At 42.3% G+C, this 15614-nt stretch overlaps 1 protein-coding gene across 1 annotated transcript in view; it reads right to left on the reverse strand.

Annotated features, from left to right (window-relative positions):
- Positions 1 to 10311: 10311 nt before the first annotated feature.
- The window catches only part of BLVRA (biliverdin reductase A), a 70992-nt gene continuing 65689 nt past the window's right edge, over positions 10312 to 15614 (reverse strand). Inside the window, exon 7 of the mRNA XM_044920211.1 lies at positions 10312 to 10570. Within this exon, the coding sequence (XP_044776146.1) occupies positions 10312 to 10570 (259 nt within the window). The remainder of the gene's footprint in view (positions 10571 to 15614) is intronic.

Consider the following 15614-nt stretch of genomic DNA (forward strand, 5'->3'; position numbering starts at 1 on the left):
AATACCCTCCAGTTCCATCCATGTTGATATAAATAGTATTTGTCCTTTCTGATGGCTGAGTAATATTCCACTGTGTGTGTGTGTGTATCTTTAGCCATTCATCTGTCAATGGACAGTTTAATTCTTCGGTATATAGCTGTCAAATTTTCCCAGCACCATTTATTGAAGAGACTGTTTTTTTTCCATTGGATATTCTTTCCTGCTTTGTCGAAGATTAATTGACCATAGCATTGAGGGTCCATTTCTGGATTCTTTATTCTGTTCTTTTCCTCTATGTGTCTGTTTTTGTGCCAGTACCATACTCTCCTGATGGTTATAGCTTGTAATATACATCAAAGTCTGAAATTCTGATGCCATCAGCTTTGGTTTTCTTTTTCAACATTCCTTTGGCTATTCAGGGTCTTTTCTGGTTCCATACAAATTTTAGGATTATTTGTTCCAGCTCTGTGAAAAAAGTTGATGGTTTTTTTTTTTATTATGTTATGTTAATCACCATACATTACATCATTAGTTTTTTACATTCATTGTTTGCGTATAACACCCAGTGCTCCATGCAGTACGTGCCCTCTTTAATATCCATCACCAGGCTGACCCATTCCCCCCACCCCCCTCCCCTCTAGAACCTTCAGTTTGTTTCTCAGAGTAAAAAGTTGATGGTATTTTGATAGGTATTGCATTGAATGTGTAGATTGTCTAGGTAGCATAAATATTTTAACAGTATTTGTTCTTCCAATCCATGAACATGGAATGTTTTTCCATTTCCTTGTGTCTTCCTCATTTTCTTTCATAAGTGTTCTATAGTTTCCAGAGTACAGATTCTTTACCTCTTTGTTTAGGTTTATTCCTAGGTATCTTTAAGTTTTTGGTGCAATTGTAAATGGGATTGATTCCTTAATTTCTCTTTCTTCAGTCACACTGTTAGTGTGTAGAAATGCAACAAATTTCTGTGCATTGATTTTATATCCTGCCACTTTGCTGAATTCCTGTATGAGTTCTAGCAATTTTGAGATGGAATGTTTAGGTTTTTTTTTTTTTTTTATTAACATATAATGTATTATTTGTTTCAGGGGTACAGGTCTGTGATTCATCAGTCTTACACAATTCACAGCACTCACCATAGCACATACCCTCCCCAGTGTCCATCACCCAGCCACCCCATCCTTCCCACCCCACCCCCCACTCCAGCAACCCTCAGTTCGTTTCCTGAGATTAAGAGCCTCGTATGGTTTGTCTGCCTCTCCAGTTTCGTCTTGTTTCATTGTTCCCTCCCTTCCCCTATGATCCTCTGTCTTGTTTCTCAAATTCCTCATATCAGTGAGATCATATGATACTTATCTTTCTCTGATTGACTTATTTCACTTAGCATAATACCCTCTAGTTCTATCCGTGTTGTTGCAAATGGCAAGATTTCATTTTTGATGGCTGCATAATATTCCATTGTGTGTGTGTGTGTGTGTGTGTGTGTGTGTGTGTGTGTGTGTGTGTACACACCACATCTTTATCCATTCATCTGTTGATGGACATCTTGGCTCTTTCCACAGTTTGGCTATTGTGGACATTGCTGCTATAAACATTGGGGTGCAGGTGCCCCTTCTGATCCCTACATTTGTATCTTTGGGGTAAATACCAAGTAGGGCAATTGCTAGATCATATGGTAGCTCTATTTTCAACTTTTTGAGGAACCTCTATACTGTTTTCCAGAGTGGCTGCACCAGCTTGCATTCCCACCAACCGTGCAGGAGGGTTCCCCTTTCTCCGCATCCCTGCCAACATCTGTTGTTTCCTGACTTGTTAATTTTAGCCATTCTGACTGGTGTGAGGTGGTATCTCATTGAGGTTTTGATTTGGATTTCCCTGATGCCGAGCGATGTTGAGCACTTTTTCATGTGTCTGTTGGCCACCTCTTGTTTGTTGGGAGGTTTTTGATTACTGCTTCCATTTCCTTGCTAGTTATGGGTCTGTTGAAGTTTTCCATTCCTGTTTCAGTTATGGTAGAATATGTTTCTAGGAATTTATGCATTTCTTCCAGATTGCCTAATTTCCTTGGTGTTGGTTGTGATCTCTCCTCTTTCATTCATGATTTTATTTGGGTCCTTTCATTCATGATTTTATTTGGGTCCTTTCTCTTTTCTTTTTGATAAGTCCAGCTAGAGATTTATGGATCTTATTAATTCTTTCAAAGAACCAGCTCCTAGTTTTGTTGATCTGTTCTACTGTTCTTTTGGTTTCTATTTCATTAATTTCTGCTTTAATCTTTATTATTTCTCTTCTCCTGCAAGATTGAGGCTTACTTGCTCTTCTTTCTGCAGCTCCTTTAGGTGTAAGGTCAGGTTATGTATTTGAGACTCTTCCTGGTTCTTGAGAAAGGCTTGTATTGCTATATACTTCATTGCATCCCAGTGGTTTTGAATTGTTGTGTTTCCATTTTCATTTGTTTCCGTGAATTTGTTTAATTCTTCCTTAATTTCCTGGTTGACCCATTCATTCTTTAGTAGGGTCTTCTTTAACCTCCAAGTGTTTGAGTTCCTTCGAAATTTCCTCTTGTGATTGAGTTCAAGTTTTAAAGTATTGTGATCTACAAATATGCAGGGAATAATCCAATCTTTTGGTACCAGTTGAGACCTGATTTTTGATCCAATATATGATCTATCCTGGAGAATGTTCCATGTGCACTCAAGAAGAATGCATATTCTGTTGCTTTAGATGAAATGCTCTGAATATATCGGTGAAGTCCATCTGGTCCAGGGTGTTATTCAAAGTGCTTGTTTCCTTGTTCATCTTCTGCTTAGATGATCTGTCCATTGCTGTGTATGGATATTACACATGGATATCTTCTACTATTGTATTATTATCAATGTGTTTAATTTTGTTATTAATTGGTGAATGGAATTGGCTGCTCCTAAGTTGGGACATAAATATTTACAGTTCTTAGATCTTCTTGTCGGATAGACCCTTTAAGTATGATATAGTGTCCCTCTTCATCCCTTACTACAATCTTTGGTTTAAAATCTAATTTGTCTGATATGAGGATTGCTACCCCAGCTTTCTTTTGAGGTCCATTAGTGTGTTAAATGGGTCTTCATCCCCTCACTTTCAATCTGGAGCTATCTTTAGGTCTAAAATGAGTCTCTTCTAGACAGCATATGGATGGGTCTTGCTTTTTATCCAATCTGAAACCCTGTGTCTTTTGATGGGAAGGTTAAGCCCATTTACATTCAGAGTAACAATTGAAAGTAATGACTTTAGTGCCATTGTGTTGCCTGCAAAGTCCCTGTTTTTGTAGATTGTCTCTGTTTCTTTCTGGTCTATGTGACTCTTGGGCTCTCTCTTCACTTACAGGATTCCCCTTAGTATTTCTTGCAGGGCTTGGTGGTCACATATGCTTTCAGTTTCTGTCTGTCCTGGAAGCTCTTTATCTCTGAATGGCAGCCTTGCTGGATAAAGTATTCTTGGCTGCATGTTCTTCTCATAGAATACCCTGAATATATCATGCCAGCCCTTTCTGGCTTGCCAGGTTTCTGTGGATAGGTCTGATGTTAGTCTGACATTCCTCCCTCTGTAGGTAAGGAACCTCCTGTCTTGAGCTTCTCAGTAGTCTCTCTTTTTCTCTAAAATTTGCAAGCTTCACTATTATATATTTGTCGGGTGTTGATCTATTTTTATTGATTTTGGGAGGGGTCTTCTCTGCCTCTTGGACAGGAATGTTTGTTTCCTTCCCCAGATTAGGAAGTTCTCAGCTATGATTTGCTCAAATATACCTTCTAGCCCTCTCTCTCTCCACCCCCTCTAGGATCCCGATAATTCTAACATTGTTTCATTTCAAGGCATCATTAAATTCCTGAAGCCTTTCTTCATGGGCTCTGAAGTTGTCTTTCTCTCTTTTCCTCAGCTTCCTTCCTTTCCATCAGCCTGTTCTCTAGATCACTTATTCTCTCTTCTACTTCATTTACACTAGCTGTTAGAGCATCCAATTTAGACTGCATCTCATTCATAGCATTTTTAAGTTCAGCCTGAGTAGATCTTACTTCCGCCCTTAGAGATTCTCTACTGTCATTTATGCTTTTTTCAAGCCCAGCTAGTAACATTATAATTGCTATCCTGAATTCCATCTCTGACATCTTACTTATATCCATATCGATTAGCTCTACGGCAGAGAATATTGCCTCTGGTTCTTTCCTTTGTTGTGAATTCCTCCTTCTAGTCATTCTGCCCAGAGAATGATGGGTGAGCGAGTGAGCAGAGTCCAAAATATCAACCACAACCCAAGCAAAATACACCCTACACAAATCTGAAGCAGTTGGAAACCGCAAAAGAAAAGCACACAAAACCAAACCAAAACAAAACAGAAAACAAAATAAAAAGAGGTGGGCGAAGAGAGACTATAATCTCACAGGGTGGACAAAACAAAGTGATCCACTTGTTCCTGATTGAATTTTGGTCTGTGTGTTAGAAGAGGCTACATCTGAAAATTGCAAAGAAAGCAAGACTTGTATATATATGTAATTGGATAGAGTGAAAAAAAGGACTAGAATGAAGCATAAATCTATAAAATGTAGACGTGAAAAAAATGGAAGTTAAAAAACAACTTAAAAACACAAGTTGATAAAATAAGAATATAGCTGAAACGGGAAAAAGGTGAAAAAAGAAATGGAAAATTTTAGACTGAAGGAAAATGAGTCATGAGGAAACACCTGGAGCTCAACATACTATTTTTCCCTGGCTCTGGAGTTTTGTAGTCTTGTGGGATCCCTAAGCTTGTCATTCACTTGTTCTTCCAGTCTGTATTCTGGAGGAAGGGCCTGCTCTGCTGCTTCTCAGGTGTCTTCTCCTGGGTGGAGTTGCCACACCCCCTGTCTGGGGGATGGGCTCAGTGTAACTGGTCCTCTGTGTGGCTTTTGTTCCCTGGCAGCTTTCCATGCCTCTTCAGAGGGTCAGAGCAAAAATGGCTGTGTCTGTATCTCCGGCCCAGAGCCACAACATCGTGGTCCCCCTTCTTCAATAAACCTTCCGGGTCAAACAGTCTCCATTCCTGTGTGCACCAAACTCTGCAGACTCCCACGGTTCGCACCCACTGCAATCCTCCCTGGGAAGTCCCAGGGACCTGCGAGTCACTGTGCTTTGTGTCTTTGTGACCGTGAGTGGTTGTGGGCTCGCACTCGCATCATTCTCCGCTGCTCCCAGGTTACGGCTGGGTGCTGCCCTACTGTCATTTCCAGGGCCACTGCCACCCTGAGAGCTGTTGTCCAGTCTTGGGCACAGCCATTTTGTCCCTCTCACAGGATGGTAAATGGCCTGCACGTTCCAGTCCTTTTCAGGGTGCTCAGGCAAAGAGCGGTCTCCCTACTGGCCTGGCTCACGGTTTATGGCGACCCGAGCTGAGTGACCCCTCCTGGGCTGTCTGACCGTAGCCAGTTTCCCCGCTCCACTGCTCAGGCACTCTACCAGTTTAGGCACCCCCATTTGTTCTGTGTCTCCTGGGATCCTGAGACCACCATGACCCACCTAGAATTCTGCCCTTTTCATCCCCTGAGCCCCTTTCAGAGAGGGATCTCTCTCACTGGAGCAGATTTCTAAGGGTTCCAAAATTGCACTCCGGTGTTGATTGCTTTCCGGTAGCCAGCTTATGGAGGCTCCCTCCCCCCTCCATTTATCTTCCAATATCTCCCTGCAGATTTACTTGACTCTGCACCTCCTACCTTCCAAAAAGCAGTCATTTTTCTGCTTGTAGAGTTCCAGATTATTTTCTTGCAACTCAGGCTGAATCCGTGGGTGTTCATAATGGTTTGATATCCAGCTAAATTTGAGGGACCAGATGAATGAGGTCCCCTACTCTTCCACCAGATCTGTATTTTTTAATTACTAAACATATCTTTGTCACATTAAACAGCAGGGCTGATCATTGAGTTTGTTATTTGAAAATAACAGCAACTTTTCTGTGTGAGGCGGTTTATGCCAAAACATTTCTGTTTGTTCCCAAGTATAATTTGCAATGATATCAGGTCTATAAGCAGCTGAAGACACCAGAGAAATGTTAAAAGACTTCAAAGGAATTTAGGAAATTAAGTTCATATCAATGTCTTGCATTTGACCAGTCATTTAAAGTTCAGAAACCCCTTCACAAACCTGTAGATCAGGACTTCAGTGCATTCTTTAGGAAGGTTTTCCTAACTTCTTGCCTAGAAAAACCCTCCCTAGTACAAGATTTTAAAATCCACTTTTTAGCGTTCTTCATAGTTGTGCTTTAACATTTATTATTTGAGTAACATTTTTCTTCCTTACTGGTCCACAAGCTCCAAGAGACTGATATGCACATGAATCACTATGCAATCCTCTTAAAATACAGATTCTGGTTCAGTAGGTCTAAGGTGGGCCTGAGAATTTACATTTCTAACAAGTTTCCAGGCCAAGCCAAAGCCAAGGGTGCTGGTCAGCATATCATATTTTGAGTATCAAGGACTTAGTTGTCTTGGACCTCTTATTCCCCTCTTCCCATTAAATCCCTGTTAATTACTTTTGCAGAGAGATGTGTCTATGTTTTTTTTTCCTTTCAACCCATCAACCTAGGTCCCCAAGGCTTCCTCTTCTATTACAGCCCCCCTCCTATCCTCCTCCATCTCCAACATCAACACTATTAATAGACTGGCTTAGCAGGGACTTTCCCAAAAGAAGCCTCCTCTTGAGGAACTCTAGTGTCATTGACTAAAATGTTTTTTTTTTCTTTTCTTTTTTTTCCACTTGATTCCTTCAGACCATAAGGAGGGAATTTACTGTTGGGATTTAAGGGACCAGCAAGGAATATCCCTTTTTCTCCTTTCCACTTCTGGGGACCAACTCAGCTATAAATGCAGGAGAAAGACGAAATTTTTTTAAAAGTCAGTTTTATTATAATAAAGCTGATTGGGGAATGTGGCTGGGATCTATAGCCAAAAAGGTTTGCTACTCTGCCCTCTCTTAGAGTAACTCAACTTTCTTTCAAAGCCTCAGGCCACCCCACTGCAGTGGAACAGCCTACCCCTGTCACCTACCACATGGACAGAGAACTCAGGGGCACCTAGAGGGTGATTGGGCTTAGTTGCTTAGTCTCTTTTTCAGCTTTACCACTAAGGCAGGTTGCTCCTACCACAGAACTGGGTGAGGAGCAGAGAAGGATAAAGGGCACTACTGTTATTTTCCTCCTGGAAGACCCCCTAACACTTACAAACATAGTGGGATAAAGTACAGGTACAGTTCAAGACCTTCTAGCACGTACAAGTACAGTGGGATAAAGGGCTTTTTCTAGTTGGACAGAAAGCCAAGTTTGTTCTGAAATCTCAGATCTCAAATCCCCCCTTTCCCACTAAGCTTTCCAAGGAAGTCAAGATAGCCTTAAGGCAAGGGAGAAAGCAAAGGTCACCATCTTTTGGGTACTTTATACAAATGGCAATGGATGCTTGTGGCTTCTTTATTTCAGTGAAACCCTGGAAGAGAGTTAGGATTGGGGGGCTGCTGGCCTTCAGAGGAAGGAGTATTCGGGAAATGCTGCAGTGGGGTAGAGCCAAGAGGGCTCCAGCAGCCCCAAAGGAAAAGGAGGGCAGTTGTAAACAGCAGAGTAAGAAGGACCGCTTGCTGCTCCATGACATGGATGGAGCTAAACAGTATTATGCTGAGCAAAATAAGCCAGGCAGAGAAAGACAACCACCATATTTCACTCATATGTGGAATGTAAGAAACAAAACAGATGAACATAGGGGAAGGGAAGGAAAAATAAAATAAGGTTAAAATAGAGAGGGAGGCAAACCACAGGAGACTTTTAAATACAGGGAACAAACTGAGGGTTGCTGGAGGGCAGGTGGGGGGGGGATGGGGTAACTGGGTGCTGGGCATTAAGGAGGGCACTGGTTGTGATGAGCACTGGGTGTTGTATGCAACTGATGAATCACTAAATTCTACCCCTGAAACTATAATACAGTATGTTAACTAAAGTGAATTTTTTTTTTTTAAGATTTTATTTATTTATTTGACAGAGACAGCAAGAGAGGGATCACAGCGGGGGGAGTGGGAGAGGGAGAAGCAGGCTTCTCGCAGAGCAGGGAGCCCGATGCAGGGCTCGATCCCAGGACCCTGGGATCATGACCTGAGCCGAAGGCAGATGCTCAACCGACTGAGCCACCCAGGCACCCCTAAATTGAATATAAATAAATATTTTTTTAAAGAAAGGACTGCTGCTCCATCTCTCCAGGTTCTGTTTTCTCCTAGCTCCCCTTCCTTCTCCTTCTGCAACTCTTGCCAATTTGTAAAACTAATGGATGTTTTCATTTTTAATCTCATGAAACAAACCTGAGATGAGTAGTCATCAGTTAGTAACTACATATCCCATGACAAACACTATGACCAAACTTCAGTCAGGCTCCTCTGAACCCTCTTCTCAACTAGGCCTTGACCTTTGGATTTCCATGTCTGTCTTTGCATCGCCTAATTTAGCAAAAATCCTACTAAGTCCGTTCTGTAAGAATCCCTACCCTCAGTATCTGACCAAATCCCTCATCCTGCACCCCTGGTATCTGATCATGCCGACCTGCCTTCAGCAAGAACCTCATCAAGGTGGTATAAACAGAATCCCCCCACCCTTGACGTTTCCTCTTAGTAATTTTCCATCCCCCGACCCCCACCCTGCCCCTTGGCTATAAATCCCCCACTTGTCCCTGTTGTATTTGGAATTGGGCCTGGTTCTGTACTGAGGTCTGTTTTCCTCTATTGCAGGAATCTTGAATAAAACTGGTTTATACCACTTTACAGCTCTGGTTTTAATACCCATCTCCACCTCTAATATCAAATATGGCCAATATTTTTGAAACAGCAGAGTGATCAGGCCCAAATGGAAGATGCTATTGCACTACACTTTAATCATATTTGATATTTGCCTCACGCTAGATGCTGTACAAAAATAGATATAATATTTCCTGGCCTCAAGGGATATTTGATGTAAATAATAAAACAAGAGAACCAATTGACCACTATTTATTGAATTGTTTTACATGGCAAATAAAGGAAGAACCTTAAGGATTTTTGTTTTTTATATTTAAATTAATATATCTGCCTGCTTTACCTTGTGGTATATGGTGATAGAATAATGGAAATCAAGGTAGAAAACAGAGTGCTGACTTCAATGACTGCCTAGCTCCTGAACTGATTAAACCTCACAATGGGGTGGCAGTAAGCAAAAAGCAAGAGGGAGACATTTACAAAGGCAAGAAATCTAACACAGGCTTTGAAGAAAACGCAACAGGACCACCACTGAAAGGAAAAAGCAGGTCTGCGTCAAGGTCAGCACTCTCTCAACAGGAGCAATGAGTCTAGATAAGTCAAGGGCTGCCAGTATGAACACATTTGTTGGGTCTCAACTGGATGCCTCCTCCTTGGTCTCCAGTACCATCTCCTCCTGGCAGCCTTCCGAGTGCTTTACCTAAACTGGAAACCTGACCACACCACTCCCCCTTTAAATAACACTCTTCAATGCCTCTGCACTGCCTAATAAATAAGACGCCAGCTCCTTCATCTGACTTCTAGGGATCCCACAATCGGATTTACCTCTCTGGGACTCCCTCCTCCAGACACAACACTCCAGGAACACTGTTCCAGGGTACTCACCAGGCTGTTTCTCACTGCCTTCACTTTGCTCAGGTCAGTCCTCTGCCAGAAAAGCCCTTCTCTGACTGTTACACAGCTAACCTAGTTATCAAGATCTGGTTTGTAGGCTTCTCCCCCAACCTTCCTCCAGGTGACCGGGGGCGTATCTCTTTTACTGGACCTATGACATTACAATGACTAGTTGGCGTGACTTGCTTCCTTTCGACACTGAGTTATCGAGGGCAGTGGCTACGTCCTATTCATTTTTAGAATCCCCAGCACCTACCATAGTCGCCCAGTGAACGTTTGCTGAGGGAAATAAATTTCCTTAAAGCAGGGAGGCTCCAATATAGTATTTTGCACGAGTGGGGTTTAAAGGCTGGTTCTGCTCTTTACTACCTGGGTGATTCAGACAAGATTTTCCAATGTACTAATGAAAACAAACCTGGTAATACCCATCTGATAGGGCTGTTGGGAAGAGTAAATGAAATCAGGCATATGAAGCATTTAGCTCAGTTCAACCAAGCGTAGTTCTCCCTACAACACCTGCCCCCAACTCCCAAATATCACTCCCAACACAGCTCGGGACAGTAAACAAAGCCTGTTTACCCAGGATATGTTTAATTGTAAGAATCGAGATAAAGGTCAACTCTTCAGGAAAGGAAACTATAGTCCCATCTGAGAGGTGCCGCGGGCGTTCTTCTCTTACTTCTTTGAGGAGCAGTACTTCTGGATTTCTTCTGCGAGCCACAAGCAATGCAGGATGCGCTTCTGTTCAGCAGCTAGTTCCTTTTCAGAGAACTGGCCCAGGAGTTTCTGGACAAATATATTTTGATCTTTCAGAAAAATATTCTTATTGACTCCGACATTTGGCATATTCTCCAGAGACCCAGATTTAAAATGGAAGCTTAAATGTCGGTTCCGTTTTAGACCGGGCCCTTTCTCTTCAATCCATGTGAGCGGACTGCGAAGACAAAAATCATAAATGTCAGAGATTACAAGGGAGGGCAAGTGGATATTTGCTGGCACCCGAGAATCTGGTAACAGGCTTTCATTGTGCACCCATCTTCCCTGAAGCTGCTGCTCAATGGAGTGGCTCAGGTGGCATCTGGACCTCCACCAGCCTCCCAAAGGCCTTGGGTGATTGTTCCCAACTTTACTGCCAAACAGTCCTTCATCGAATTTTGCCATCAGGCAAGGGAATTCATTCAGTGATTTTTGTGTGAACATCAGTTTGTTTTTTCCTTTTGTGACTGGCTTATCCGTAACTTTTTAAAAAGTTTTTAATTCCAGTTAGTTAATATACAGTATTAGATTAGTTTCTGGTGTACAATATAGTGATTCAACAATTCTGTACAACACCCGGTGCTCATCACAACATCCTGCATCCCCATCACCTGTTTAACCCATCCCCCCAACCCCCTCCTCTTCTCTCTCTTTCTCTCATTTGTTTTTATTCTGAGGCTCACAGATAAAGAGAGCCAGATAAGGGCCACAGGCAGTCCATGCACCACCTGAGATTTGTGTGCAAAACTGTTTTTTCCATGTGTATGTGCATTTTAATGGAAAGAAGTGCTTTCATCACATTCTCAAAGAAGTCTATGGTCCAACGCACATGCCAGAAAACACCAGTCTAACCCTGCTGATTAACAAAGCACCTGTTTCTGTTTCAAAATCTGCCTCCCTCCAACTTCCTGCTAAGGTCAGCACTCACAAAAATCTAAAATCCAAAGAGGACAGACTCCACTTCTCCAAAGTCCCTCCTTTCTCTAGGATTATCTTTTCTGTCTTTTTAGCCGGTCAGAGCCGTGGTATCTGCTTAGTGAAACACAGGGAAACCTCCTAGGTAGGCTCTGACCTAAAGTAAGAAGCTTCACTGAGTAACATGACAGAAAAAACATAAAATCTGCTTCTAAAAACACATTCTAAAAGCAATACGGCATTGAATCTAGGGATGTTCTAAATGAAAAAAAATTCCACAGTCCTTTCACCTAAATAAAAGAATCTTCAACTTGAGACAATCCTTTTGGATTTTTGCCTATTGGCATACAAATCAAAGTATGGGTAATTTTTGATTATGCTGCTTTTACTTATTTTAAAATATTTGTATGATCCTATAGTGCTGTTTTATTGTCTGCATACCATGCACAATTGATTATATAATTTAATATTTTATTATTGCCAAATATTTAAGCCTCTTTCCAATTTTAAATTAATATGGGTACTCTGGATTCAACATTTTCACACATATATACTCGCATATATAGTTTTCCCCTCTTCTTCTTAGAACAAAGTTCTGGGAATGAGATGGCTTGTGGTTGGCCTCTGGCTACTTCTCTTTGCTTTCCCCTCCCTTTTCTTTTCCTAAAGGGATGAGTCAGGGTGAAGGACAAAGCAATTTTGTTGGACTATTGTGCTAACGGATAAAGTTTTCAGTGTGAATACGGAAGGTGTTAAATCTTGAGTACATTTAAAGTTCTCTAGCCTTTTCCTCCCCTGCCACCATTCCTCAAATTTCCTCTCTCCTTTTCCTTTGGGCTGCAATAGGTCAGGCCTGGGGTGGGCAGGTTAGACCAGTGTCGCTAAGGAAGAAGGGAAGCTACCTTTTGGGTTTTTCTGCCTGTAGACTGATGGTCCCTGATCAAGCTTAAGATTTAGGTGTGAGGTTACAGGAAAAGGACCCAAGCAGGTCCCTTAAGAATGTTTTGGGTGTTGGAGGGAGCTCAGGGCTGCCTTCGACCTGTGTAAAGGAATCCTCCCCTTGGCTAACCTAGCTCACCAACACCTACACTAGAGTGTGGAGGTGTATGTTTAAGAGGAAAAGATCTGAAGTACATAAAGGGGGAGCCAGGCCAATAGCCATATATGTACGGAGACATCAGGGGAAATGTTGATAGAATAACTTCCTTATTTTGTGGTCCTATCTGCTAAAAACCTGAGGAGTCCCGGTTTCCTAACCTCCTAGTCATGTATTTAAGTGAGGATATTGAATGTTGGCACTGTACTGCCAAATGAATGGAGTAGGGCTGAGGATGGCCCTGGTCCACGCAAGTTCTGAGTTTGGACAACACTCAGCTCCAGACATCCCAAACAAAAACACAAGCTTTAAACTCACAGACAACTTCTCCACTCTCCCTCTCTGTGAAACCTTCATTTGCAAATATTTGCATTTGTCAACTTGGGCATGGACTACCTACAAAAAAGGCCTCTTACAGCTCACCTTCTCCAGGGTGGTGTTCAGCCACATCCATATCCCTAGTATCAGCACGTCTTTGCAAGCCGGGGGGAGGTGGTGATTTCTAACACTGCTCTCCCCAGGCCCTGAAGGATGAGTAGGCAACGGACTGCATGGCTTTGACACTATTCCTAGCAGCTGGCTTCAACAGGAGAGCTGAAACTTTTAACTCTCCTATACACTGATTAGCCACATAAGATTTGGGTTAAAAAAGTATTTTTGTTATTTTTACAAAGTGTGAAAACTGCTGGTAAGATGGAAGGAACATGGGCTGGAGAAGCAGCTGCACGGGGATTTCCTGGATGACCTTGGGATCTAAGACAGCCACCTGCCTCGCCGGCAGGGGAGGACCACCATAAGGGACAGACAAGGCCTGGTGTGTTTTCTAGGATACAACTTTCTTGTGCCCTTCCCATGCACTTTTGGGGAGAAGCTGTGGCAATCTGGGGACAGGAGACAGGCTGCCTAAGTGTGATCCTCACACAATCACTTAGTTCTGTGCCCTTAGCAAGTTTCTTAGCTGCTCTGAGCCTCAGTTTCCCAGGTGATAGTAATAATGCCCACTTCAGAGAGTTGGTATACAGATTATATGAGAAAATCCTTGTTAAAGGGCTATGTGCCTCACACATAGTAAGCACTCAATAAACATCCACTAACCCTAGCATTGGTACAACAGGGATTCAAGTAATGATCTCGGTCTTTCGAGTCCTTTTATTGTAACTTTTCAAGATCATGCCTCCTCTCCTCCCCGACCCCAGCTATGGTTCTGCTCTATTCTACTGTGTTGTTTGAAGGTAGTTGTAACTTAAATTGTGTCTGGAAACAACTGGCAGAGTTTCCTAATGTGTAGTAATAACCCTAGAAGGACATCTTCTTGTAGCTTTAAGAAAATGTGGCCTAAAAACTGAGACAAGGTTTGGGGGAGAGAGAAAAGAAGCCCACAGATCCCAAGCATTCCTCCTGGGTACTGTCAGGAGCCAAGACTGCATTCACAGGGTAAGACAGCTTTTCTTTGTCACAGGGCACACTATACCAAGGGCCCTGTAAGCTGAGCAGGGACCCATTTGCTTTGAAGAGCTGCAGTTCAGCCAAGTTTTCTATTCTGGAAGTTATTAAAATGATTCATGTATGAACGCGTTGTAGCCTATAAATCAAAAATTCATATTCAGGTCAGACAAAGAATCTAAGAGACAGTAGTTAAATTGGTAAACTACTAAAATGAAGGTGTTCAATCTATCATCTAAAAATTTTTGGTTATGACTCAAGATTTTTATAAATAAATGATCTTTACAAACTCTTATCAAAAAGTTGGTCTCTCTTCTAAAATATTCATTTCCATGGCTAGTTTTGTTTAACTGAGGTATAGTTGACATTTAACATTGTACTAGTTTCAGCCCACAGCTAGGTTTATTTTTTTAAGATTTTTATTTATTTGAGAGAGACAGAGCGTGAGCAGGGGGAAGGGCAGAGGGAGAGGGAGAAGCAGGCTCCCCACTGAGCCAGCTGGGAGCCCGATGCGGGGCTCGATCCCAGAATCCAGGATCATGACCTGAGCCGAAGGCAGATGCTTAACCGACTGAGCCACCCAGGCGCCCAGCCCACAGCTAGTTTTAAAAGCACACAGGCTTTAAAACATTTCATAATGTGATGACAAAAATTAACATCAATGCTGTTTATTCACCGCTTTAACACTGAATACAGTAAGTTTGAGATATTCAAAATACTCTGATCCATCTAATCAGTGAACATGAATAAGAAGTGTATCATTTTCCCTATGCAGTTGTGGTCGTGTTGAGATTAAAAGTACAATCTGGGGGCGCCTGGGTGGCTCAGACGGTTAAGCGTCTGCCTTCGGCTCAGGTCATGATCCCAGGGTCCTGGGATCGAGTCCCGCATCGGGCTCCCTGCTCCGTGGGAGCCTGCTTCTCCCTCTGCTTCTCTCTCTCTCTCTCTCTCTCTCTCTGTCTCTCATGAATAAATAAATAAAATCTTAAAAAATAAATAAATAAAAATAAAAATAAAAGTACAATCTGTGAAGTAGAAAGTATTACATGAAATTAAGAATTTATTATAACATAGTGTTTGCCATCTGCCCCAACCCCTCACCTGATGCTTGCCTCCCCTTTGCAATAATGCGAGTCAGTCTCTACTTCCCTCACATCTTGTTTCCTGTCTGACTCCTACTCAAATTTCAAGACTGAGCAAAGCACCTTTTCCTCCGAGAAGCTCTCCAGGGTCCCCTTTGCTGTGCTCCTGCAGCACCCTGAGCGACCTTTAGCTCTGCCTGTAGGAGACTGCACCTGTCTGCGGGGAGGGTTGGACCACAGCTGCAGTTCTAACGCTTACAATGCTGGTGTCAGAGCCAGGGTCTACCAGTGTGATTCCTCCAAATGCAGCACTTCGAAGCTCTGCATACTTGACCTTCATCTGTGACTTCTGCCTTTCCCTTGCAAAGAGAAAACTCCTCAAATGGACATAGATCGGGCTTCATGCAGGAACTCAAATACTTTTCTCTTTTTGTAAATACCCACCTGTTTCTTTTATTACCAAGAGACCCACCTACCTGGGAACACATACAGAAACACTACAAAACACTTGCTGTTTTAAATATTTTACAGAGCCTAAGTGCTTTTCAAGGAAAACTATGAATGTGCTTTTGTTTTATTTTTTTTTTATTTTTTATTTTTTAATATTTTTATTTATTTATTTGAGAGAGAGAATGAGAGAGAGAGAGCATGAGAGGGGGGAGGGTCAGAGGGAGAAGCAGACTCCC

The sequence above is a fragment of the Neomonachus schauinslandi genome, chromosome 12 (assembly GCF_002201575.2).
Source record: "Neomonachus schauinslandi chromosome 12, ASM220157v2, whole genome shotgun sequence".
Lineage (NCBI taxonomy): Eukaryota > Metazoa > Chordata > Mammalia > Carnivora > Phocidae > Neomonachus > Neomonachus schauinslandi.